The sequence below is a fragment of the Lipophrys pholis genome (genome assembly GCF_963383615.2).
Source record: "Lipophrys pholis genome assembly, chromosome: 20".
In the NCBI taxonomy this organism is placed as follows: Eukaryota; Metazoa; Chordata; class Actinopteri; order Blenniiformes; family Blenniidae; genus Lipophrys; species Lipophrys pholis.
Window position 1 is genome coordinate 22109102 of NC_137648.1, and position 25593 is coordinate 22134694.

Genomic DNA, 25593 nt, shown 5'->3' on the forward strand with positions numbered 1-25593 from the left:
CCGTGGGAGACCTCCTGATCCTGGTAGCGTGTCGCTCTGTGGAGCTCCTGAATCTTCTGGTCGCCACCAGAAAAAGAAACGTCTGCAGCTCGTCGCTGTTCCACTGGTTGATTTCTGAGCGTCTCTCTCTGGTTGTCAGTGTTCTTTTTGTGATCAGGTTTTAAAAATGGCGGCTGAATGAGCTACTCTCCTGACCCAACTGTGTCCTCACGCCCCCACCCCATCGGCGGCTGCCGTCTGCCGAGGTCACAGTGTGTACTGGCTGCAGCTCGCTGGGAACCTCGGTCGAGGAGGAACTACAAGAGTAGCTGGTCGTGGGGAATCACACAGAATGCCTAAAAGGCGAGTCGAGCCGAGGAGGTACTGGTGGGATAGCGCCATTAGTGTGGGAACAAAGGTCCAGAGTTTGACTGCTCAGTGAGGCTGTGAGAGGAGAACGTTGAGCAGCTTCAGGATTGGACAGCAGAGGACACAGTCAGCCAATCAGAGGAGCCTCAGCCTGGTTGTGTTGGTCTGACAGTGGTGGACCTTCATGAGCTCTGAGCTGCTGCTGTGGACAGGACTGAAGTCCTGGCTGCTCCAGACTGTCCTCATCTCCTCCCATCACCTCATCTCCTCCCATCACCTCTCATCTCCTCCCATCACCTCTCATCTCCTCCCATCACCTGTCATCTCCTCCTATCAGCTCTCATCTCCTCCCATCACATCTCATCTCCTCTCATGACCTCCCATCGCCTCTCATGACCTATCATCTCCTCTCATGACCTCCCATCACCTCTCATGACCTCCTATCACCTCTCATGACCTCCCATCTCCTCTCATGACCTCCCATCTCCTCTCATGACCTCATATCACCTATCATGACCTCTCATCTCCTCTCATGACCTCCCATCACCTCTCATCTCCTTTTCATGACCTCTCATCTCCTCTCATGACCTCCCATCTCCTCTCATGACCTCATATCACCTATCATGACCTCCCATCTCCTCTCATGACCTCCCATGACCTCCCATCTCCTCTCATGACCTCCCATCACCTCTCATGACCTCTCATCTCTCTGCAGGCAGTGGTGGGACCAGAGAAAACACAGTGTGTCCTGAAATTCCACCAGGACCGCAGAGTTTCATGCAGCAGAGGAACCAGCAGAAGATCTGCTGAGTGTCGGTGGTCATGGACAGGAGGGACACACTGTCAACATCTGGTCCTGTGTGGAGGAAGGCGACGGCCTCGTCGCTCAGCTCACATTCCCAGGCTCGGACTGATGATGTCATTGTACCAGACAAACTGTCAGCGTTCTCAGCTCTGCTCCAGATGCTCTGTGTGTGAAGAGTTATTGATCCTTTCTGCTCCACTCTGGTCTCATTGTCCTGTCTCTGCTTCTGATTGGATCCAGTAAAAACACCCAAACTCCAACCAGTCTTCATTGTTTTCCTCTTTGTTTTACCCATCGACTGGTTTTATTCCAGAAAGAATAAAGAATTTCAACAGTTATGAGGTCTATGAGGAGGACATAAAACAAAAAGAATGACACACTACCAATTCAATAAGTTATTAACACATGTGTGAATAAAATATATACATGTAATAATTCAAGCATCAAAAACAATCCTCACTCCCATCCTCATCTGGAGGAGTTCCTCTTCTCAGTCTGGATCCACAATCTCTGAAAACCTCAGAAGAAATGTTCAAGTAAGCTTGATCTTGAAATATCAACCTCATAGCAACATTTTAAACAACTATATTCTGGCCTAAAACACTCTTAAAACTACATTCTGTTAAACAATGATGCTTGTAGTGGCTATCTTTGGATTCCTTTCTTTCTGACTGACTTACTTCGTAACCACTCGTGAATGACGACATGGCAATGTTTTACTCGTTGAGTTCCATACTGACACGCACGGAAACGCAAACACGGTAAAACAACTACGTTGCTCTGCCGCCATCACTCATTTATTGTCTTAAGCATTTCAAAATAAGACATTTCATATCCTGTTTAAATCACATGACAACGGAAGTCTCAACAAAACTTCAAAAAAAAGGAGACACCAATAAATCATAGTAACTCTTCAAGCGTATTACTCTCCTATTATATTATCTGCTTCCTTTTATTAAACTAATATTCATACATTATAGACACAGCTATTCAACAGAAAATGGCGCTTACAATGCTAATATTTCAGATTTTTTACGCACCACTGTTTGTTTTCTCCTCCGGAATCCCCTCCAGCATCTCTTGCCAAATGCATTATGGGTAATTAGTCTTCCCAAGCCTGCACAGGTCCGTGTCGATGCATGTATGTATTGATTTATATTCAGCCGCTACAGGAAGTCACCAATTAACACGGGAACCAGTTATTCCGTAACAGCAGTGGTCCGTTTCCCATTATATTTGACGTAAAACACGGAACAACATGCCCAAACAAATAAACCTGACCACTACGACAAATTAATTGATTGCAGACTTTAATTAAATTGCCTTGTCAAGAAAGAAAAATGGAAAAACGTTTCTACAGTTAGCAAAACATGTTTGCTAAAAAGTTACCCGATGCTAACGGACAACATAGTTAGTGATATAACGTCAGATAGACACATTAAACTTCTCTAAACGTTCAGTACGAGGATATATATCATCATTAAGTGGGTGGAAGTACTCTGAGATGATATTATTATGTCTTACCTGTGATTATTGGATGTTTCAAAGACTTCTATACAACACCAGACCACACAGGCAATACAACTTCCGGCGCGGCCATGGCCAATCGGCGCTGACTTCCGGTAGTGGCAGAAAGCCACCAGGCATCATCACCACGATGAGAAAGTACAGCTACACTGATGGAGCTTTTCCATTAGTTCCTACTCAGCCCTATTCGACTTTACTTTACTCGCTATAGTAACTGCTATTTAACACAAACAATAATAAAGGAACAACATGGTGCAAATAAACACATTTATTGTCTTTATGACAACCAAAGAAGCTGAAATACATAAAGGACACAAGAAAAATTTCTCATAAAGACACATTTGTATTTAAAAAAATATTAGTTATTTATTGAAAATGCTAAATAATGAAACGGGTATTAACAATACTCATTCATCTTCTATATGCTATTATCTTGTGTCAGTCTTTGAAATTGCAAAATATATAATATCCAAATAAGGTCAAAACAAGTCAATAATGTGTAATGTACTATTTATTTTATTATTAATAGTAATAATAAATCAAACTCGTAGAGTGCTTTTCTGGCACTCAAAGGCACTTTACATAAAGAAACACAAATAAAGAAACTAAAATGAAGAGTTTATGGAAAAGCCAGTTTATTCATTTTGCCAACGGTATGGTAATAACTTCATTATGCTTCAATATAAAACCCTAAAATGAACAAATGTTATCATGGGTACATACAGAAAGCTTTACGGATTATCTTTCATATACTTAATCTTGAAATCTGATGGATGAACCTTTGAAAGGCGATTTGTTCGGCCATCCTCACCATCTTGTCCTATTCCCTGATGTTGTTTTGCCACTACAGAAGTCAGAACTCATCAACCGCCTTAAACAGGCCACTGGCCTGGAATTATAGAGGTCGAAGGTTCCTACCAGCATCAATGACATCAGGGTCAGGGTCTGGGTCAGGTCCAGGTCTGTTGATCTAAAGACAGTCACTACGTTTCTGTTTCCAGGTGAACCTCCGCTGAGTGAGAAGCTCCTGAACGAAAAAACCACAGAAGTCCTTTTAAAAAGATTTGACAGAATTTATTTTATTGTTTCCATCTACAAAAAAATCCAACTCAAATATTTCTTCTTTCTCTACAAGGACTCAGACTAACAGCTGTCTGTGTGTGTGTGTGTGTGTGTGTGTGTGTGTGTGTGTGTGTCTGCGTGTGTGCGTGTGTTTGTTGCACTGAGGACTTGAACTACATTCATTCGTACAACAATGAGTTTGGCACTGAGTGGAGAGGAAGAGATATACAACGGACTTATGTAAATAGATTAGAAGAGAGGGCGCACGCACACACACACACACACGCACGCACACACACACACACACACACACACACACCACGCACACGCACACAGTTTATTTTCTGACAAACCATCACAGTAAAAAAAACTTCCTGGATGAGACATCGGGTGTTACAGTGATCACTGGAAGCAGCTTCGGGGCAAAATGGAGTGACCAGCCTGCTGGGGGGTATTTATTCCCCCCACTGCCCCTGCTGGGGGCGTTTAACTGCCCCTGCTTCCTGCCCTCTGTGAAGTGCACATTCACGCCACCGTCCTGCCCTGTCTGCTCTGCTCACACACTCCTGGTGTGACGACAGTGTGAGATGCTGAGGCTGCAGGAGGAGTGTGGACAGTTTACCTCACAGCCAGTTGTGAACCTGCAGGTGACCTGTAGATCTGTAACCTGTAGATCTATCCAGGTGACCTGAAGATCTGTAACCTGTATTTCTGTCCAGGTGACCTGAAGATCTGTAACGTGTAGATCTATCCAGGTGACCTGTCGATCTGTAACCTGTAGATCTATCCAGGTGACCTGTCGATCTGTAACCTGTAGATCTGTCCAGGTGACCTGTCGATCTGTAACCTGTAGTTCTGTCCAGGTGACCTGAAGCTCTGTAACGTGTAGATCTATCCAGGTGACCTGAAGATCTGTAACGTGTAGATCTATCCAGGTGACCTGTCGATCTGTAACCTGTAGATCTGTCCAGGTGACCTGAAGATCTGTAACCTGTAGTTCTGTCCAGGTGACCTGAAGATCTGTAACGTGTAGATCTATCCAGGTGACCTGAAGATCTGTAATGTGTAGATCTATCCAGGTGACCTGTAGATCTGTAACCTGTAGATTTATCTAGGTGACCTGTAGATCTATTCAGGCGACCTGTAGATCTGTAACCTGTACATCTATCCAGGTGACCTGTAGATTTGTAACCTGTAGATCTATCCAGGTGACCTGAAGATCTATAACTTGTAGATCTATCCAGGTGACTTGTAGATCTGTAAACTGTACATCTATCCAGGTGACCTGAAGATCTGTAACCTGTAGATCTATCCAGGTGACCTGTAGATCTAGCAGAACAAAGCGTGACGTTATTTCTCAGCACCTTTTGGTGTGTCTGAACTCTTGTGTTCTGCTCTGCTCACCAATCCAGACCTGGACTGTGTTTGTGTCGAAGATTCAAGTCGTCTTACGGCCGGAGGAGAAACTGTCCACAGCAGCGTGAAGACGAGCTGTCTCTTCCTCTGAACGTCCGAGTCAGAGGTTCTACTGAGGTAATAAGTTCCTGGAAACACCTGGACCTGGGTCGGTGGACTGGACCTGGTCCGGATCAGTCCTGGACCTGGGCTCGCCCCGTTTACGCTTCCAGTGAAAACATTTTTACATTTTCATTTCAGAAAAGTCTCACATTTTCACGAAAACGACGTCCATTTCCACGGCAACGACATACACTGAAATCGATGCAGTTAGCATGTTGAGCCACCGGTCAGCGCTGTTGCCGGCACAGCTACTGAACGTGTGCAGAAGAGCTGCTTGTTACGGCCGAGGTGCGCAGGCCCAGGCGCCGCGCTCCCACCGTCGACGCGCAGTCGGCGTTTTCGCCCGTTTACACCACGGCGTGGAACCGTTTTCAGAAACCACCCTTCCTTGCAGCTGTTGTAGAAAACGTCGATTTTCAGCGGCTCCAAGCACCACTGTCGCGTGAACAGACTCGCACAATGCAACGAAGGTTTTGTGTTTTCACTTGAAATCGTTGCCGTGGAAACAGGCGCCGTTCGGTTGGTTGGCTCCGCGGCGATGGAGGGAGCGCAGAGTTTAGTTTGATGACAACGACGTCGTCCAGAGGAGAGCCCAGACGACCGAGCCAGTCCAGGTGCTTTTTCTCATATCGGCAGTTTAGTCAAAGACATGAAAAACATCTGGAGAGTCTCCAGCCTGGAGGTTTGGGTGTTGTCATGTTCGCTATCAGTTTGGACATCTGATGGTAAAAAAAACACAAAAAGTCAAACCCAAAAGTTCACAATCAATCTCACAAAGAAAGTGAGGAGGAGCACATAGAAAAGTCTTCTGAGGTATTTTTGCTGTATTGAGGTGGGCTGTGCTTCGTCAACTCTATTGTTTTCGGACGCTCCAGTTGTTGGTTGTTGTTGTTGTTGTTTGTTGTTGTGATGCTGCAGCTCTGCCTCCTTCATACAATCACACAGAGTCAAAGCAACAACGAAAAGAAATCCACACAAATATCTTCATCTCTGAGTCTGAATCTTCAGTCAGCAGCAGCATCGGAGACATTCACCGTCTCTCACACACACACACACACACACACACACACACACACACACACACACACACACACACACACACACACACACACACACACACACACACACACACACACCAAGTGAGCGATGACCTTTGACCTGAGCGCTGACATGCAGTTTCAGGTTGGGGTTCACACTCAGTCAGTGGGTGTGAGAACGGAATCAGCTCCCAAAGGCAAAATCCAGTTTCTACCAATCAAAGCTATTTAAACCAGCTTAAACTGGTCCAGACTGGTTTGAACCGGTTCAGATGGTTTTAAACCAGTTTAGACCATTTTAAGCCGGTTCAGACTGGTTTCAGACGGCAGCGGTTGTCTGACGGAGACACACAGGAAATGGAAGCAGAACCCAGAGAACCTCTGAGGTCATGCAGCTGGGCTCTGGTTTCATCCTGATCCAGAACCGTTGGATAAGCGATGGCAGTCACGGAGCTCACAGGCACAAACTTTATACCGTTTGTAAGCCCCGCCCCCTCCACACAGGGTGTGTGTGTGTGTGTTTGTGTGTTCGGCTACTGAGCACGTCAATCAAGTCTTTGACGTGGTTTGACGTCACATTCTTAAATAATCATTCCGCAGGATCTTTACCTGCCAAAAGTAACTAAGTACAGTAACTCAACTATTCACTAAAACCTTTGTGTTTTTTTATCAAAACTAAATTACAAAAGCCTGAAGCTGGAGTGAAAGCATCGTGACCTCGCTGCAGCAGGTCAAAGGTCACAGAGTCTCACTGCCCTCCAGGTGAACCACAGGTGAGCTGAAGTGATGAGGGGGTCAGCAGGTACAGGGTAAAAAAACACATGACACAGACAACGCCGCGGTCACATGACCGCTCACTCGCTCCCACTCACACCGACCCGGACTCTCTCAGGGGACTCGAGTCCTCCGAGTCTGGGCCCCAAGCCCATGTCCAGAATCAGGACAGCTGGTGGGCCTGGAGCACCCTGGAGAAGCCCCTCCCACCACAGGCTGACTCCGCCCACGTAGGGAACCCTGCGGCCTATCAAAGCCCCGCCCTCCCCCGCTCCCTGCACACCTGGATACCTGAGTTTTATTTGCCAACCAAAACGCTGCGGTTGAGCTCAGTCAGCCAATCAAATCTCTGCATGCAAGACCACCGAGTCTTCAGACCACCGAGTCCTCAGACCACCGAGTCTTCAGACCACCAACTATTTAGACCACCAAGTCCTCAGACCACCGAGTACTTAGACCACCGAGTCTTCAGACCACCGGGTCCTTAGACCACTGAGTCTTCAGACCACCAAATCCTTAGACCACCATGTCCTCAGACCACCAAGTCCTCAGACTACCAAGTCCTTAGACCACGGAGTCTTCAGACCACCGAGTCTTCAGACCAAAGATTCTTCAGACCACCTAGTCATCAGACCACCGAGTCCTCAGACCACATAGTCCTCAGACCAAAGAGTCCTCAGACCACCGAGTCCTCAGAGAACAGATCCCTCCACCCGAATTCCTGCTCGTCTCGTCTGGTTTCCTGTCGCTGTGGATGCAACCCGTTGGATCCGAAGGTTTGTGGTGAGTCGTGACGAGTTTTTGCCGAACAACCGTAAAAACAAACAAACACGAGTCCCAGAAAAGGTAGAAAAATGAAGTTTGCTGTGTAACAGTCTTCCTACAAGTTTTGCAGCATTGCAGTAAAAAAAAGTCCCAAGGGAGGTTGAAGAGGAGGAGGAGCCGACGGAAGGAAGAGAGACGAGTCGACGTCCAGAAAGCTGAGGTACCAGAGATAGAAGAGCATTCACTGAGTCGGACCTGAAGCTCTCAGCTGCCAGGAAACTGGAGGGAACGCTGGAGGAACCGGTAGAACACTGGAGGAACCGGTAAAAACATGGAGGGACCGGTAAAACACTGGAGGAACCGGTAAAACACTGGAGGAACTGGTAAAACACTGGAGGAACCGGTAGAACACTGGAGGAACCGGTAAAACACTGGAGGAACTGGTAAAACACTGGCGGAACCGGTAGAACACTGGAGGAACCGGTAAAAACATGGAGGAACCGGTAGAACACTTGAGGGACCGGTAAAACACTGGAGAAACCGGTAGAACACTGGAGGAACCGGTAAAACACTGGAGGAACTGGTAGAACACTGGAGGAACCGGTAAAACACTGGAGGAACTGGTAGAACACTGGAGGAACCGGGAGAACACTGGAGGAACCGGTAAAACACTGGAGGAACTGGTAAAACACTGGAGGAACCGGTAAAACACTGGAGGAACCGGTAAAACACTGGAGGAACTGGTAAAACACTGGCGGAACCGGTAGAACACTGGAGGAACCGGTAAAACACTGGAGGAACCGGTAGAACACTGGAGGAACCGGTAAAACACTGGAGGAACTGGTAAAACACTGGAGGAACTGGTAAAACACTGGCGGAACCGGTAGAACACTGGAGGAACTGGTAAAACACTGGAGGAACCGGTAGAACACTGGAGGGACCAGTAAAACACGGGGGGAACCGGTAGAACATGGGGGGAACCGGTAGAACACGGGGGGAACCGGTAAAAACCTGAAGGTAACTTGATAGTAAACGACAAAAAAAGTCAAGAAAAACTGGAGGAAAACTGTAAAACCTGGTATGGAAGTGGAATAAAACAATAACAAGTAGAGGAAGTGAAATGGGAATAGAGGAAGTGAACTGGGAATAGAGGAAGTGAACTGGGAATAGAGGAAGTGAACTGGGAATAGAGGAAGTGAACTGGGAATAGAGGAAATGAACTGGGAATAGAGGAAGTGAACTGGGAATAGAGGAAATGAACTGGGAATAGAGGAAGTGAACTGGGAATAGAGGAAATGAACTGGGAATAGAGGAAGTGAACTGGGAATAGAGGAAATGAACTGGGAATAGAGGAAGTGAACTGGGAATAAAAAGGACGACGGTGCTGGTAGACTGTCCAAGAGGACGAAGAGAAACCGGAAACTTAAAGAGGTCAAATAGCAGCTGCTTTCACGTCTGCTCGTAAAAATCCTCTGAGAAAAGACGTGTGTGTGTGTGTGTGTGTGTGTGTGTGTGTGTGTGTGTGTGTGTGTGTGTGTGTCCAGAGGGACTGGTCAGGTCCGTTCCTGCTTTCCTCGTCACATGCTGGACTCTTTTGGCGGCAAGTCCACATTGGTGTCACCATGGAAACGGGAGTGATGGTGGAGACCAGTAGCGCGCGGCGGTCGGAGGTGGGCGGAGCTATGGTGGTGATGACTCGGCGGACTTGCGAGATCCTCTCCTCCACGCAGCCGGCCGACAGGCGCGCCTCAGCATCGTGATCCCAACACTCCTCCACCGTCTCACAGATCTGAGCCAGACCCTGCACACACACACACACACACATCAGAGAATAACACACACACACACGTGTGCGCGCACACACACACACGCACAGACACTCACACTGTGTTTCAGCCACAGGTCTTTGAAGGCCGGCCTCATCTTCTTGTGGACCACCACCTCCTGCAGGTCCTCCAGGGTCGGGTGCTGACCCACCTCCTCCTCAAATGGCAGCATGTATTCGTCCACAGGCCCTGAACACACACACACACACACACACACACACACACACACACACATTTTGAGTTCATGTTTCAGTCTGTTATGTATGGGTGATGTATGAGATCGTGTGTGTGTGTGTGTGTGTGTGTGTGTGTGTGTGTGTGTGTGTGTGTGTGTGTGTGTGTGTGTGTGTGTGTGTGTGTTACCGTCTGCAGCCTTGCAGCGAGACACTAGCTCCCACAGCACCAGTCCCAGAGAATACATGTCTATTCTGAGGAAGGAGTCTCTCTGGAAGTTGATGGCACCTTCAAGGACCTCAGGAGCCATGTAACGCCTCGTCCCCACCTACACACACACACACACACACACACACACACACACACACACACACACACACACACACACACACACACACACACACACACACACACACACACACACACACACACACACACACACACACACACACACACACACACACACACACACGTTCACATCCTGTACAGTGTGTGTGTGCGTGTGTGGACTGTTGTTGTCCTGCCATGCCACTCACCTGTCCATGCGTTTCTCCAGGAGGTTTTCCAGGCTCAAAGCAAACAGCCAGTCCAAAGTCTCCGATCACCGCGGTGAGGTCCATACGCAACATGATGTTCTTACTCTTCAGGTCCCTGAGAGGACAACACAACTCTTCATCATCACCATCACCATCACCATCACCCTCCTCCTCCTTGAGGCGGTCAGTGAGTTCCAACCTGTGAGCGATGGCCGGTTTGTGTCCCTCCCCTTTGACCTGCGGGACGTCTTCGTGAAGGTACGCCAGGCCGCAGGCCATGGACTCCGCCATGTGGCACAGCTCGGCCCAGCTGACCACGTTTCCCTTCAGGAAGTCACATAGAGAGCCCTGCGGACGCAGGAAGTCCCAGTGAGAGGAGCTGCGGTGATCCTGCTCCTGCTGTGATAATCCACCGCCTCGTCTCACCGTCTGCACCGTGTGCGGTCTGCACTGGCACTCCGACACTCCCAGTCAGTAACCATCAGTAACCAGTTAGTAAACAGTCAGTAACCTTCAGTAACTAGTCAGTAAACAGTCAGTAACTAGTCAGCAACCTTCAGTAACTAGTCAGTAAACAGTCAGTAACTAGTCAGTAAACAGTAACTAGTCAGTAACCTCCAGTAACTAGTCAGTAGCCTTCAGTAACTGGTCAGTAACTAGTCAGTAACCAGTCAGTCTCAGTAATTAACCATCAGCAACTAGTCAGTAACCATTGGTAACAGGTCAGTAACTAGTCAGCAACCATCAGTAAGTGGTCAGTAACTAGTCAGTAACCATCAGTAACTGGGCAGTAACTACTCAGTATTAGTCAGTAAGTCATACTCACCCTCTCGTGGAACTGGGTGATGAGCCACAGCTCAGACTCCAGGTTTGTCCCTCGTCTCTCTGCACCAACAAACTTCAGGATGTTTTCATGTCTCATTCCAGGAGTCAGAAAAACCTCCTTCTCATTCTGCCACGACTCCTTATTCTGAAGGAAGAGAGGGGGGGAGGGTTAAGGAGAGTTTGTGGGGGTAAAGGAGAGTTTGGAGGAGTAAAGGAGAGTTTGGAGGGTTGAGGAGAGTTGGGGGGTTAAGGAGAATTTGGGGGGGTTAAGGAGAGTTGGGGGGGTTAAGGAGAGTTTGGGAGGGTTAAGGAGAGTTGGGGGGGTCTCAGACCTGGAGAGGGAAGATCTTGACGGCCACATATTCATTGACCATCTGAGCCTTCCACACGCAGGCGAAGCGCCCCCTGGCTTTCACCTCCAGCAGCTGCAGATTTTTGAGCCCCAGCAGGGGGGAGGTGGGGTGGAGGGTGGGGTCCTGCAGGAGACACACACTTCAGTTAAAAACACACACAAGTGAAACACATTTTTTTTATTCAAACAAGGCCTGCACCTGTTTAGCTCCACAATGACCCCCCCCCCCCCCCCCCCCCGTGTGTGTGTGTGTGTGTGTGTGTGTGTGTGTGTGTGTGTGTGTGTGTGTGTGTGTGTGCGGTCACCTCAGTGAGGTCCACATGTCCGTACGGAGGTTTGCGGTGGCGGTACATCCAGACGACGGTCAGCAGAGTGACCGACAGCATGGAGACGGGCAGCAGGCAGTAGATCAGCACATTCAGCACGCCGACGTGAGGGGGCGGGGCCTTAATCACTGACACACGCCACAACAATACACACACACATTCACTGGACTGGTCGGCTGAAGAGAACGCATCACACAAACAAACATTACACACAAATGGACCAATGAGGTGAGAGAAGGACTCACGTGGCACGGTGACGTCAGGCAGGTGAGTGAACTTGTCGTTACAGAAGTTTCCTTCACAGCAGCAGAAGAACACCTGAGGACTTTCCTCTGTGGCCACACACTCCTGTCTGGAACACAACAACACAACAACACAACGGTTCAACAACACAACGGTTCAACAACACAAGGGTTCAACAACACAACGATTCAACAACACAACGGTTCATCAACACAACGGTTCAACAACACAACGATTCAACAACACAACGGTTCATCAACACAACGGTTCAACAACACAACGGCTCAACAACACAACAACACAACGGTTCAACAACACAACGGCTCATCAACACAACGGCTCAACAACACAATAGCTCACAACACAATGGCTCAACAACACAACGGCTCATCAACACAATAGCTCAACAACACAACAACACAACGGTTCAACAACACAACGGCTCATCAACACAACGGCTCAACAACACAACGGTTCAACAACACAACGGTTCAACAACACAACGGTTCAACAACACAACGGCTCATCAACACAACGGTTCAACAACACAACGGTTCAACAACACAACGGCTCATCAACACAACGGTTCAACAACACAACGGCTCAACAACACAACAACACAACGGTTCAACAACACAACGGCTCATCAACACAACGGCTCAACAACACAATAGCTCAACAACACAACAACACAACTGCTCAACAACACAACGGCTCAACAACACAATAGCTCAACAACACAACAACACAACTGCTCAACAACACAACGGTTCAACAACACAACGGCTCAACAACACAACGGCTCATCAACACAACGGTTCAACAACACAACGGCTCAACAACACAACGGTTCAACAACACAACAACACAACGGTTCAACAACACAACGGCTCATCAACACAACGGTTCAACAACACAACGGCTCAACAACACAACGGTTCAACAACACAATAGCTCAACAACACAACGGCTCAACAACACAACAGCTCAACAACACAACGGCTCAACAACACAACGGCTCAACAACACAATAGCTCAACAACACAACAACACAACTGCTCAACAACACAACGGTTCAACAACACAATAGCTCAACAACACAACGGCTCAACAACACAACGGCTCAACAACACAATAGCTCAACAACACAACAACACAACTGCTCAACAACACAATAGTTCAACAACACAACGGCTCAACAACACAACGGTTCAACAACACAACGGCTCAACAACACAACGGTTCAACAACACAACGGTTCAACAACACAATAGCTGAACAACACAACGGCTCAACAACACAACAGCTCAACAACACAATAGCTCAACAACACAACGGTTCAACAACACAACGGTTCAACAACACAACGGCTCAACAACACAACGGTTCAACAACACAACGGTTCAACAACACAATAGCTCAACAACACAATAGCTCAACAACACAACGGCTTCATCCACACAACACAACGGCTCAACAACACAACACAATGGGGCAACAACACAATAGCTGAACAACACAACGGCTCAACAACACAACAGCTCAACAACACAACAGCTCAACAACACAATAGCTCAACAACACAACGGTTCAACAACACAACGGTTCAACAACACAACGGCTCAACAACACAACGGTTCAACAACACAACGGTTCAACAACACAATAGCTCAACAACACAATAGCTCAACAACACAATCGCTCATCAACACAACGGCTTCATCAACACAACGGTTCAACAACACAACACAATGGGGCAACAACACAACGGCTCAACAACGTGACACAATGAGTCAACAACACAACGGCTCAACAACGTGACACAATCGCTCATCAACACAACGGCTTCATCAACACAACGGCTCAGCAACACAACAGCTCAACAACACGACAACACAACGGCTGAACAACACAACGGCTCAACAACACGACACAATGGGTCAACAACACAACAACACAATGGCTCAACAACACGACACAACGGGTCAACAACACAATAACACAACAGGTCAACAACACAACAGGTCAACAAGACAACACAATGGGTCAAAAACACAACAACTCAACACGACACAACTGGTCAACAACTCAACAACACAATAAGTCAACAACACGACACAACAGGTCAACAACATAACAACACAACGGGTCAACAACACAACAACACACCGGGTCAACAACATGACACAATGGGTCAACAACACAACACAAAATGACGGGTCAACAACACAATGGGTCAACAACACAACAGCTCAACAACACGACACAACGGGTCAACAACACGACCAATGGGTCAACAACACAACACAAAAGCTCAACAACACAATAGCTCAACAACAAACAACGGTTCAACAACACAATAGTTCAAGAACACAATGGCTCAACAACACAATAGCTCAACAACACAACGGCTCAACAACACAACGATTCAACAACACAATAGCTCAACAACACAACGGCTCAACAACACAACGATTCAACAACACAATAGCTCAACAACACAACGATTCAACAACACAATAGCTCAACAACACAACGGCCCAACAACACAAAAGCTCATCAACACAACGGCTCAACAACACAACAGCTCAACAACACAACAGCTCAACAACACAACGGCTCAACAACACAACGGCTCAACAACACAACACAATGGGTCAACAACACAACACAACGGGTCAACAACACAACGGGTCAACAACACAACGATTCAACAACACAATAGCTCAACAACACAACGATTCAACAACACAATAGCTCAACAACACAACGGCCCAACAACACAAACGCTCATCAACACAACGGCTCAACAACACAACAGCTCAACAACACAATAGCTCAACAACACAACAGCTCAACAACACAACGGCTCAACAACACAACGGCTCAACAACACAACACAATGGGTCAACAACACAACACAACGGGTCAACAACACAACGGGTCAACAACACAACGGGTCAACAACACATCGGCTCAACAACGTGACACAATGGGTCAACAACACAACAGCTCAACAACACAACGGCTTCATCAACACAACACAACGGCTCAGCAACACAACGGCTCAACAACACAACACAATGGGTCAACAACACAACGGCTCAACAACACGACACAACGGGTCAACAACACAATAACACAACAGGTCAACAACACAACAGGTCAACAAGACAACACAATGGGTCAAAAACACAACAACTCAACACGACACAACTGGTCAACAACTCAACAACACAATAAGTCAACAACACGACACAACAGGTCAACAACACAACAGGTCAACAACATAACAACACAACGGGTCAACAACACAACAACACAGCGGGTCAACAACATGACACAATGGGTCAACAACACAACAGGTCAACAAGACAACACAATGGGTCAAAAACACAACAACTCAACACGACACAACTGGTCAACAACTCAACAACACAATAAGTCAACAACACGACACAACAGGTCAACAACACAACAGGTCAACAACATAACAACACAACGGGTCAACAACACAGCGGGTCAACAACATGACACAATGGGTCAACAACACAACACAAAATGACGGGTCAACAACACAATGGGTCAACAACACAATAGCTCAACAACACGACACAATGGGTCAATAACACAACAACACAATGGGTCAACAACACGACAACACAACAGGTCAACAACACAACAACACGACAAAATTGGTCAACAACACAACGGGTCAACACTGCTGAAAATATCCACAGCTTCTGTAACGTGAGATCACAGCATGATGCTGCCTCCACCGTGCTCCACAGTGGGACAGTGTGTTCAGGGACACGTCCAGTGCTGGTTTTCATTCAATCTCAGAGGCAGGGAAGTAGAATCCAGTACCAGAGGCAGGGAAGTAAAATCCAGTACCAGAGGCAGGGAAGTAGAATCCAGTACCAGAGGCAGGCCTGATTGTGCCTCCACCATGGCTGTGTGGTCTCAGTGGGTCTGAACCTCTGGACTCCTGGACCTCTGGACTCTTGATGGACACTGGTCTGAGTGATCTTGATGGTCTTTCCCGGCAGGTTTAGGTCCGGTCTCTTCAGCCACATTATCAACTATATTAGACTTCATCATCAAGATTTCTTTTTTAGATCTGAACTTGTGATTCTGAGAATTTGTTTCTAACTGGAAGCTTCGTCCTGCAAGGCAGCAGGCGTTTAGTTGCTGGTTCAAAACCAGGTCTGTTTCCAGCTGCGCTTGCTGGACCAACAGTTCTGTTGCTGGTTCAGAGCAAGGTGAATCGGTGGAGTCGGCTGAGAAGCAGAATCAGTGATGAGACAGAACAGGTTCTCCTCGTCGGGCAGATCCAGCAACCCATCAGCAATAAGCTTCAGACTCCCGACTCAGGATGAGTCCTCGGGGTGAAAACGCTCCGCCCACTTTAAGGTCAAAATGTTTCAACTGTGTTTTAATGCTTAGAAGGGTGTGTGTGTGTGTGTGTGTGTGTGTGTGTGTGTGTGTGTGTGTGTGTGTGTGTGTGTGTGTGTGTGTGTGTGTGTGTGTGTGTGTGTGTGTGTGTATACCGGTCGTAGCAGTTGAAGTCGTCCAGCCAGCATCCTTTCTTCACCAGCTCGATGGATCCCGAGTTGTTCCTCCAGGAAGCGTAGCAGTGTGAGCGTTTGTCCGTCTCGCCATCGCAGCGCTCCACGCCGCTCTGATTGGTCTTCTCCAGCTCGTAGTTCACGTTGTAGTACAAACACTCCCTGGTGTCAGCCTCACCCCGGGCCAGGCCTGCACGCACACACACACACACACACACACACACACACACACACACACACACACACACACACACACACACACACACACACACACACACACACACACACACACACACACACACACACACACACACACACACACACACACACACACACACACAGAGTTTGTCAGGTTGGTTCAATAAGTTTTGTCTAGAACATTCCAGAACCAGTTGAAGAAACGAAGGACAGAACCAGTTCTGGTCCAGTTGAAGCTCCTGAGTTCTTCTGCACATGCTCAGCAGCAGGACAGAAAAGTCTCTTCCATACTTTCCATTCACACATTTCCGGGTTCCCGTTGGTGTTTCTTCCATAACGTAACGTAACGATCCTGAAGATACTGTATCTCCCCTTCTGGTGGCGCCGTTCTCCTCCATGAAGTACTTTATATTACACTGCAGGAGTTCCAGTCGTCTGGATCTTTATCTTAAACTCTGACTGTTCAGACGGAGGGTCTGCTGCTGTTGTTATTGAGCGCGGTCGGAGCGCTCAGTTCAGTAGCAACAACAAGTAACAACACCAACTAGTGGCGCGGCATGAGAACTACATGGTTTTCAACTGTTGCCATGGAAACAGACATTGTTTTCAGAACGTTGTTGTAAACGTGAAACTTTTCTGAATGGAAAGCGTGAAAACGTTGTGTGAACGGAGACGAACACACACACAATAAAACCTGAATAAATAAGGAGGATTCATGAACGTGTGTTGGTCTGTTTATTGATTCACTTGTCAGCACGTCGCCCGCAGAGCGGGTGTGTTCTCATGACCTCTGACCCCCACACAGATGTGAGCGGCGACAGCTGCAGGAGCGTGAGAACAACCAGACACACACATTTACATGTCAATACGGCGTGTGTGACGGAGCGCCACCCTTGACCTCCGGGATCTCCCCGTCTCTCACACACACACACACACACACACACACACACACACACACACACACACACACACACACACACACACACACACACACACACACACACACACACACACACACACACACACACACACACAGGCATCTGCTAGACTTGATTATGTGTGTGCATACGTTACTGAGATCACAGAGTGACATGAAATGCAAAGCCATGGGAACTACACACACAATATATATATATATATACATATAACCACCCACAAGTCATGACACAGACACATCATACTGTCCATTCAGTGTCTTGCTCAAGGACACTTCAACATTTGACAGGGGCAGCTGGGAATTGAACCTGCAAACTTCTGACTGAGAGGCGGCCGCCCTGCCAACCGAGCCAGACAGCATCTGCCCCTTCAGACGGGGCGGAACCCTCTGCCCCCCACCCAACCCCACACACACGTTCAGGGCCCCTGGGAGCCGTCAGTTAGCATGAGACACCCCCCCCCCCCCCCGCCCCGCCCCCCCACATCTGCCACACACAACAGAACGGGGCTCCGCCTCTGTCGTCACTTTGACCGTGACATCACTTCCTGCTGTGTTTCTATTGGCCGTTAGCAGCCACGGCTAATAGCATTGGTCAGAGCGTGCACCGAACGCGAACTGTCGAATCCTGATGTCAGACTGTGTGTGGTCGCCATGACGACGACAGACTGAAGCCCTCACACTGTACGACCAGAAGTTTGGTCTGGACCAGGATCACAGTGTGAACGCCACAACTGACCCAGGAACCCGTTTCCACTTCCTCCTGCTGTCTGACCACATCCTCTGACTGGAATCACTTCAGTACTGTACTTGGACTTCTACTCCAACCTGTGTACTCACAGCAGGTCACAGTGCTCTTTCTCTTTTAGGGCCCGTTGAAACAATTTGATGTGGAGACAGAAAACTTTGGCAGCGTTTTGGGAATCCGTTCCCATGACAACGGTGCTTGAAGACTGAACGCACGTCTTGTTGAAAAGGCTTCGACTGCGTCAAACAGACAAACACCCTGAAACCCTCCGTCACCCTGAGGCTGAGCTGGCGGAGCCCCGGGACCCGGAGCCACTGGATTGTAGGACGACTCGTCCACGGATGAGAGTTTAGAATTTTGGGGAGAAAATAAATCTTGTACAATGTAGTTTTACATATCAGTTCTAATTGATATGTTATATATTTTTCATATATCGAGTATATGTCCATATATATTTAGTATAGTATAAATGGTTTGGTTTAGAATGGTCTTCCAGCTCACTAATGACTGTATCAGTCGTATTGTAATCATGTTTTTCATGTAGCGACGCTACTCTAGGAGACCCGCAGCTCGTTGATAGGTCGGTAGGCGGGATTACGTGACGCACCTGAACGCATCACTCAGAGCAGTCAGCTGCGAAGCAGCATTTTAACTTTTTGACTGCACGGCCTATTTGTCTTCAGAAATATATTTCTGAAAAAGGTATCTGAGCCGGTGCCTGTTGAGTTTGGCTCTGGGCAGCTGCCAATGTTTATGTTTTTGTGTCAAATACACTTAATAATCCTTCCAAATGTGTCAAATATACTTTGAAATCCAATCCTTCAAATCAATAATGATGAAAAAAATAGTCGTGGACGAGTCGTCCCTGGTTGCAGTTTTGTTGACGTTTTGTTGTCCGATCACCGAGCCGCTGACGCCTGCTGCAGGATGAGGAATCAAGCGCTCCCCCCGTCAGGCAGCCCCTCCCCCGCCACCTCTCTTGACCCGCTGTCATTAATCTTAAAGTGAAATAAAAGCACGTACTGCCCCCGCCCCGCGGGGGTCTAAGCCGTAAAGGGGGTCCGGGGGTTGGAGGGGTGGGGGGGTGGTTTCACTCCACAAACACAACAACAAAACGCTGCTGGTCGTTTACGTCTGGATCAACTGCAGACACGAAGTAACTATTAAGTAGTTACTTGATGGAGCAGCTCCTGCATCCCGTCAGTACTCCTTCTATCCATGTAACTATGAATGCTGGGTAATCCAGATGAAGTGTTACAGAATGTCTTGTCAATAAAAATCATATATCTGGATTATATTAGTGTTGGCATTAGCATTAGCATAGCTGTCAACAATGGGGGTCAGTCTGACATCTAACATCAGAATATAGAGCATCTTCCTCCTCTGACATCACATTATAGAGCATATTCCCCCTCAAATCCAGATTATTGAGCATCTTCCTCCTCTAAAATCAGATTATAGAGCATCTCCCTCCTCTGACATCAGTTACAGACCCATTGAAAGGGTGCTGGTTCGATTCTTCAGACTCTGGCTTCACTTCCACTGGGATTACAAGGAGCTTCATCCAGTAACTTTCTCTGTGGAGTAACTACAGACGTCACAGGGTGAGAATAATCCAGGTACTGCACATGGCCAAGGAGCTCTGTCGGGTAACTAGTTACTCTCTATCTGCAGCAGTAACGAGTGAGTACTGAAGTAACGAGCCGCTCAGAGTAACTCAGACAGTGGAGATGAGAGATGCCGACGGTTTCCCTGGTAACGGCTCGTTTGAATCGGCACTTTGAAGCTCGGTGAGCGCGCGTGCTGCAGAGCTGCAGCTTCACGTGCATCAGCGGACGCCGCCTGGAGCTCTGTAGTATTTGTCCAGCACGCGCACGCGCACGCCTCCTCTCGCTACTACGAGGTTCCATTCATCCGCCCGCCGCGCGTCGTAGTAAAGGTGCGCGTGCACGATGCGGCTCTGTGTGTGTGTATGTGCGTGAAAGAACCGCGTGTTACGGGCACGGACAGGCGCGCGCGCGGCGCTGCCGCTCCGGTATCGATCCGCCTGCATGCCTCAGCACACAATGGAGCGGCAGCATGCACACACACACACACACACACACACACACACACACACACACACACACACACACACACACACACACACACACACACACACACACACACAGGCACGGTTGCAGCCGAGCCCGTCTGACCGGAGAGAGGTGACAGAGCCGCAGACTCCGAGCGCGCGGTGCGAAATGAGGACATCCTGGAATCCTCAGCCCACCTCTGACCGCGGCTCCCGCACCGCGGCTGTCAGCCCCGCCGCTCGGCTCTCCTGCGGGATGCCTCCATCCTGCCGCCATGTGTTTCTCCCGCAGAATCCCGCAGCCTTCCCCGCTCCCGGTGCGGGTTCCTACCTGCACACAAAGTTCCCAGCAGCAGAGCCCCGGTGATCCCGCACGGCCTCATGGTCCCTCTCGGCTGCGGGCCTCCGGACCCTCCGCCCCCACCGAGAGCTCCAGGACCAACCCGGGACCTGCAGCCAGGCCCGCTCAGTCCGCCTCCGTCCACCGGGTCCGGTGCCCTGCAAGGCGGCGCCGCTTCAGCCCGGTGGGTCAGAGGAGGTCCGGCCCGCAGGACGCTCCCGCAGCGGCCGCAACAAGAGAAAGATCCCGCAGAGCAAAGCCGTCTGTCCTCCTCCTCTCCCTCCTGTCTCTCTCTCTCTCGCCCTCTCTCCTGTCTCTCTCTCTCTCTCTCTCCCTCTCTCCTGTGTCTCTCTCCCTCTCTCCTGTCTGTCTCTCTCCCTCTCTCCTCTCTCTCTCTCTCTCCCTCCGTGTCCTCTCTCCCCCTCTGGTTCGGGGCTGCTGGGGACAAACTGAGCCGGAAGTTTAATTCAAGTTGGAGACAAAGAGCAGAGAGCAGCTTCAGAATAAAACAGTGACCGAGAGCGACCGGGAGAAAGAGAGAGAGATCGAGAGAGAGACAAAGAGAGAGAGAGTTGTGAATGATAGATGGTTAATTATTATCATGATCATTGTCATTATTGTTGTCGGTGTTATTAGTCGTAGTATCTGTTATTATTATTCACCAGCTCAGAACTCCTCGCTGCTTTTATTCTGAAGAGCCAAGCGGAAATGAAGTGAGAAATGAACTGAGTGAGACAGAGAATGAGAAGGATGACTTGATCTATAAAACAAAAACACAATATGTAATTCATTTCAATCACAAATTTACTGTTTATTGTGTGTTTGTGTTTGTGTGTTTGTGTGTGTGTGTGTGTGTGTGTGTGTGTGTGTGTGTGTGTGTGTGTGTGTGTGTGTTAGGGTGATGTGTGTTCAGCTCTGACTCACTCACCTTCATCCCTCCAGTTTCCTTCGAGTGCTGCTGTTATCACACACACACACACACACACGGACGCACACACACACGCACGCACACACACACACCCGAGTCAGTTCATGCTTAACAAGGCTCTTCCTCCAGTAAACAGGAGTTTAGTAAAAGAGTAAACAGCACCACCTAGTGGCCCGACATGAAAACTACATCAGAATTTCTGCCGTTTCCGTGGAAACTGACATTGTATTCAGAATGTTGTCCTGTAAACGTGAAACTTCTCTGAATCGATAACCGAAAAACATTGTTTTGAATTGAAACGTTGTGGAAACGGAGCCTCAGTTACTCATTACAGTAACGATTCTTTCACACCAGGATGATCCAGGGAGGCAGGATGGAGAACTAAAGAGCTTTTAATTTGAAATATCTGCTCAGATTTGATATTGGGTGAGTTTCTTGATTCCATCTGATCATTCAGTTTATTGATCTTCTGACATGAAGCCAGTCGCTACCCGGACCTGGACCTGGACCTGGACCTGGAGTTTAGGGCTAGGGTTTAAGGCTGAGGTTAAGGCTGGAGCTGGAGTTTAGGCCTGGTTTTTAGGGCTAGGGCTTAGGGCTGGAGGTTAAGGCTGAGGTTTAGGGCTGGAAGTTAAGGCTGGTATTTAGGGCTAGGGTTTAGGGCTGGAGTTTGGGGCTTGAGGTTAAGGCTGGCATTTAGGGCTGGACGTTAAGGCTGGGGTTTAGGGCTGAAGGTTAAGGCTGGGGTTTAGGGCTGAAGGATTAGGCTGGAGTTTAGGGCTGGAGGTTAAGGCTGGCGTTTAGGGCAGAAGGTTTAGGCTGGAATTAAAGGCTGGGGGTTAAGGCTGGAGTTTAGGGCTGGGGTTTAGGGCTGGAGGTTAAGGCTGGAGTTTAGGGCTGGACGTTAAGGCTGGGGTTTAGGGCTGAAGGTTAAGGCTGGGGTTTAGGGCTGAAGGATTAGGCTGGAGTTTAGGGCTGGAGGTTAAGGCTGGTGTTTAGGGCAGAAGGTTTAGGCTGGAATTAAAGGCTGGGGGTTAAGGCTGGAGTTTAGGGCTGGGGTTTAGGGCTGGAGGTTAAGGCTGGAGTTTAGGGCTGGAGGTTAAGGCTGGAGTTTAGGGCTGGGGTTTAGGGCTGGAGGTTAAGGCTGGAGGTTAAGGCTGGGGTTTAGGGCAGCAGTTTAAGGCTGGGGTTTAGGGCTGGAGGTTAAGGCTGGAGTTTAGGGCTGGGGTTTAGGGCTGGAGGTTAAGGCTGAGGTTTAGGCTGGGGTTTAGGGCTGGAGGTTACGGCTGGGGTTTAGGGCTGGAGGTTTAGGGCTGGAGGTTACGGCTGGGGTTTAGGGCTGGAGGTTTAGGCTGAGGTTTAGGGCTGGAGGTTTAGGCTGGAGTTTAGGGCTGGAGGTTAAGGCTGGAGTTTAGGGCTGGGGTTTAGAGCTGGAGGTTTAGGCTGGGGTTTAGAGCTGGAGCTTAAGGCTGGGGTTTAGAGCTGGAGGTTTAGGCTGGAGTTTAGGGCTGGAGTTTAGGGCTGGGGTTTAGAGCTGGAGGTTAAGGCTGGGGTTTAGAGCTGGAGGTTAAGGCTGGGGTTTAGGGCTGGGGTTTAGAGCTGGAGGTTAAGGCTGGGTTTAGGGCTGGGGTTTAGAGCTGGAGGTTAAGGCTGGGGTTTAGGGCTGGAGGTTAAGGCTGGGGTTTAGGGCTGGAGGTTAAGGCTGGGGTTTAGAGCTGGAGGTTAAGGCTGGGGTTTAGGGCTGGAGGTTTAGGGCTGGAGGTTTAGGCTGAGGTTTAGGGCTGGAGCTACAGCCTTGTGAGAGCAGGAAGGTTGAAGCTCCTCCTCCAGCAGCTGAAGCGTCGCAGGAGAAAAACACCTGAAACGAGTTTCGACCGTCTGGATGAATAACAACGGAGCTCAGAGTCGCTGGAAACAACATACTGAAAACACTCCGTCTCCATGGAAACAAGCAAAACACTTCTACTGGTCCTGCTGCTCTGCTGAACCTGCTCATCGTTCAGGTTCAGCAGAGCAGCAGGTTCAGATCAGAAAACAGAGGAAGACCAGATTATTCATTAAAAAAGAAAGAAAAAAATATTTTCAACTGAATCTCTGAATGCTGTGTGTGTGTGTGTGTGGGGGGGGGGGGTGCGAGTGTGTGTGTGTGTGTGTGTGCCAATTATTCCTCTCTCTCTAACCCTAACCCTCGCTCTCTCACACACACACACACACACACACACTCGCACACACACACACTCACAAACACACACACACTCGCACACACACACACACACTCACAAACACACACACACACACTCGCACACACACACTCGCACACACACACTCGCACACACACACACACACTCTGGTACGCCTCTGTTTCCTTTCTCATCCTTGCGGTTGCCCTCCATATTGCAGAACAGATAACATGTTTCATGTGTTCATGTTTTCTCTGTCACATTAAAAGCTCCAGAGTCTCACACCATCGCACCACCTTCACATTAAAAGCTCCAGAGTCTCACACCATCGCATCACCTTCACATTAAAAGCTCCAGAGTCTCACACCATCGCATCACCTTCACATTAAAAGCTCCAGAGTCTCACACCATCGCATCACCTTCACATTAAAAGCTCCAGAGTCTCACACCATCGCACCACCTTCACATTAAAAGCTCCAGAGTCTCACACCATCGCACCACCTTCACATTAAAAGCTCCAGAGTCTCACACCATCGCACCACCTTCACATTAAAAGCTCCAGAGTCTCACACCATCGCACCACCTTCACATTAAAAGCTCCAGAGTCTCACACCATCGCACCACCTTCACATTAAAAGCTCCAGAGTCTCACACCATCGCACCACCTTCACATTAAAAGCTCCAGAGTCTCTCACCATCGCACCCCCTTCACATTAAAAGCTCCAGAGTCTCACACCATCTCACCACCTTCACATTAAAAGCTCCAGAGTCTCTCACCATCTCACCACCTTCACATTAAAAGCTCCAGAGTCTGACACCATCTCACCACCTTCACATTAAAAGCTCCAGTGTCTCTCACCGTCTCACCACCTTCACATTAAAAGCTCCAGTGTCTCTCACCATCTCACCACCTCAGCCTCTCGCCTCCGAGTCAAACAGCGTCTAAGAGTGAAATTGGACAGACGCTTCTAGAAAACAGCGTGAAGTGGATTCACTCCTTCAGGTAAACTTCCAGACTCCATTTCCATGGCAACGGAACTTGGTGTCGCTGGAAATAAAACTTATTTAAAACGCACCACCGTCGTGCAGACGAGTGACGGCGGGACTTTGTAGGAACGGTCATCATTATATTATTATGGTATACTGTGGTATATTGTGGTATATTATAGTATATTATGGTATATTGTGGTATATTATAGGATATTATGGTATATTGTAGTATATTATGGTATATTGTAGTATACTGTGGTATATTATGCTATATTGTGGTATATTATGGTATATCATAGTATATTATGGTATAGTGTGGTGTATTATGGTATATTATGGTATATTATGGTATATCATAGTATATTATGGTATAGTGTGGTGTATTATAGTATATTATGGTATATTGTAGTATATTATGGTATATTATGGTATGTTGTGGTATATTATGGTATATTGTGGTATATCGTGGTATATTATGGTATATTATGGTATATTGTGGTATATTGTGGTATATT

The 25593-nt window shown here is 48.2% G+C and overlaps 1 protein-coding gene across 1 annotated transcript; it reads right to left on the bottom strand.

The window, feature by feature from the left end:
* Positions 1 to 9413: 9413 nt before the first annotated feature.
* Positions 9414 to 21063, bottom strand: LOC308125938 (activin receptor type-2B-like; the record flags this gene model as incomplete). The annotated part of the gene is given in 12 exon segments (XM_080489982.1): positions 9414 to 9452; positions 9455 to 9637; positions 9721 to 9851; positions 10026 to 10164; positions 10373 to 10487; positions 10572 to 10720; positions 11199 to 11342; positions 11530 to 11673; positions 11855 to 12003; positions 12121 to 12227; positions 16669 to 16876; positions 20972 to 21063. Coding segments are annotated over 12 exon segments (1560 nt in total). The 5' UTR covers positions 21024 to 21063.
* Between the last annotated feature and the right edge of the window lie 4530 nt (positions 21064 to 25593).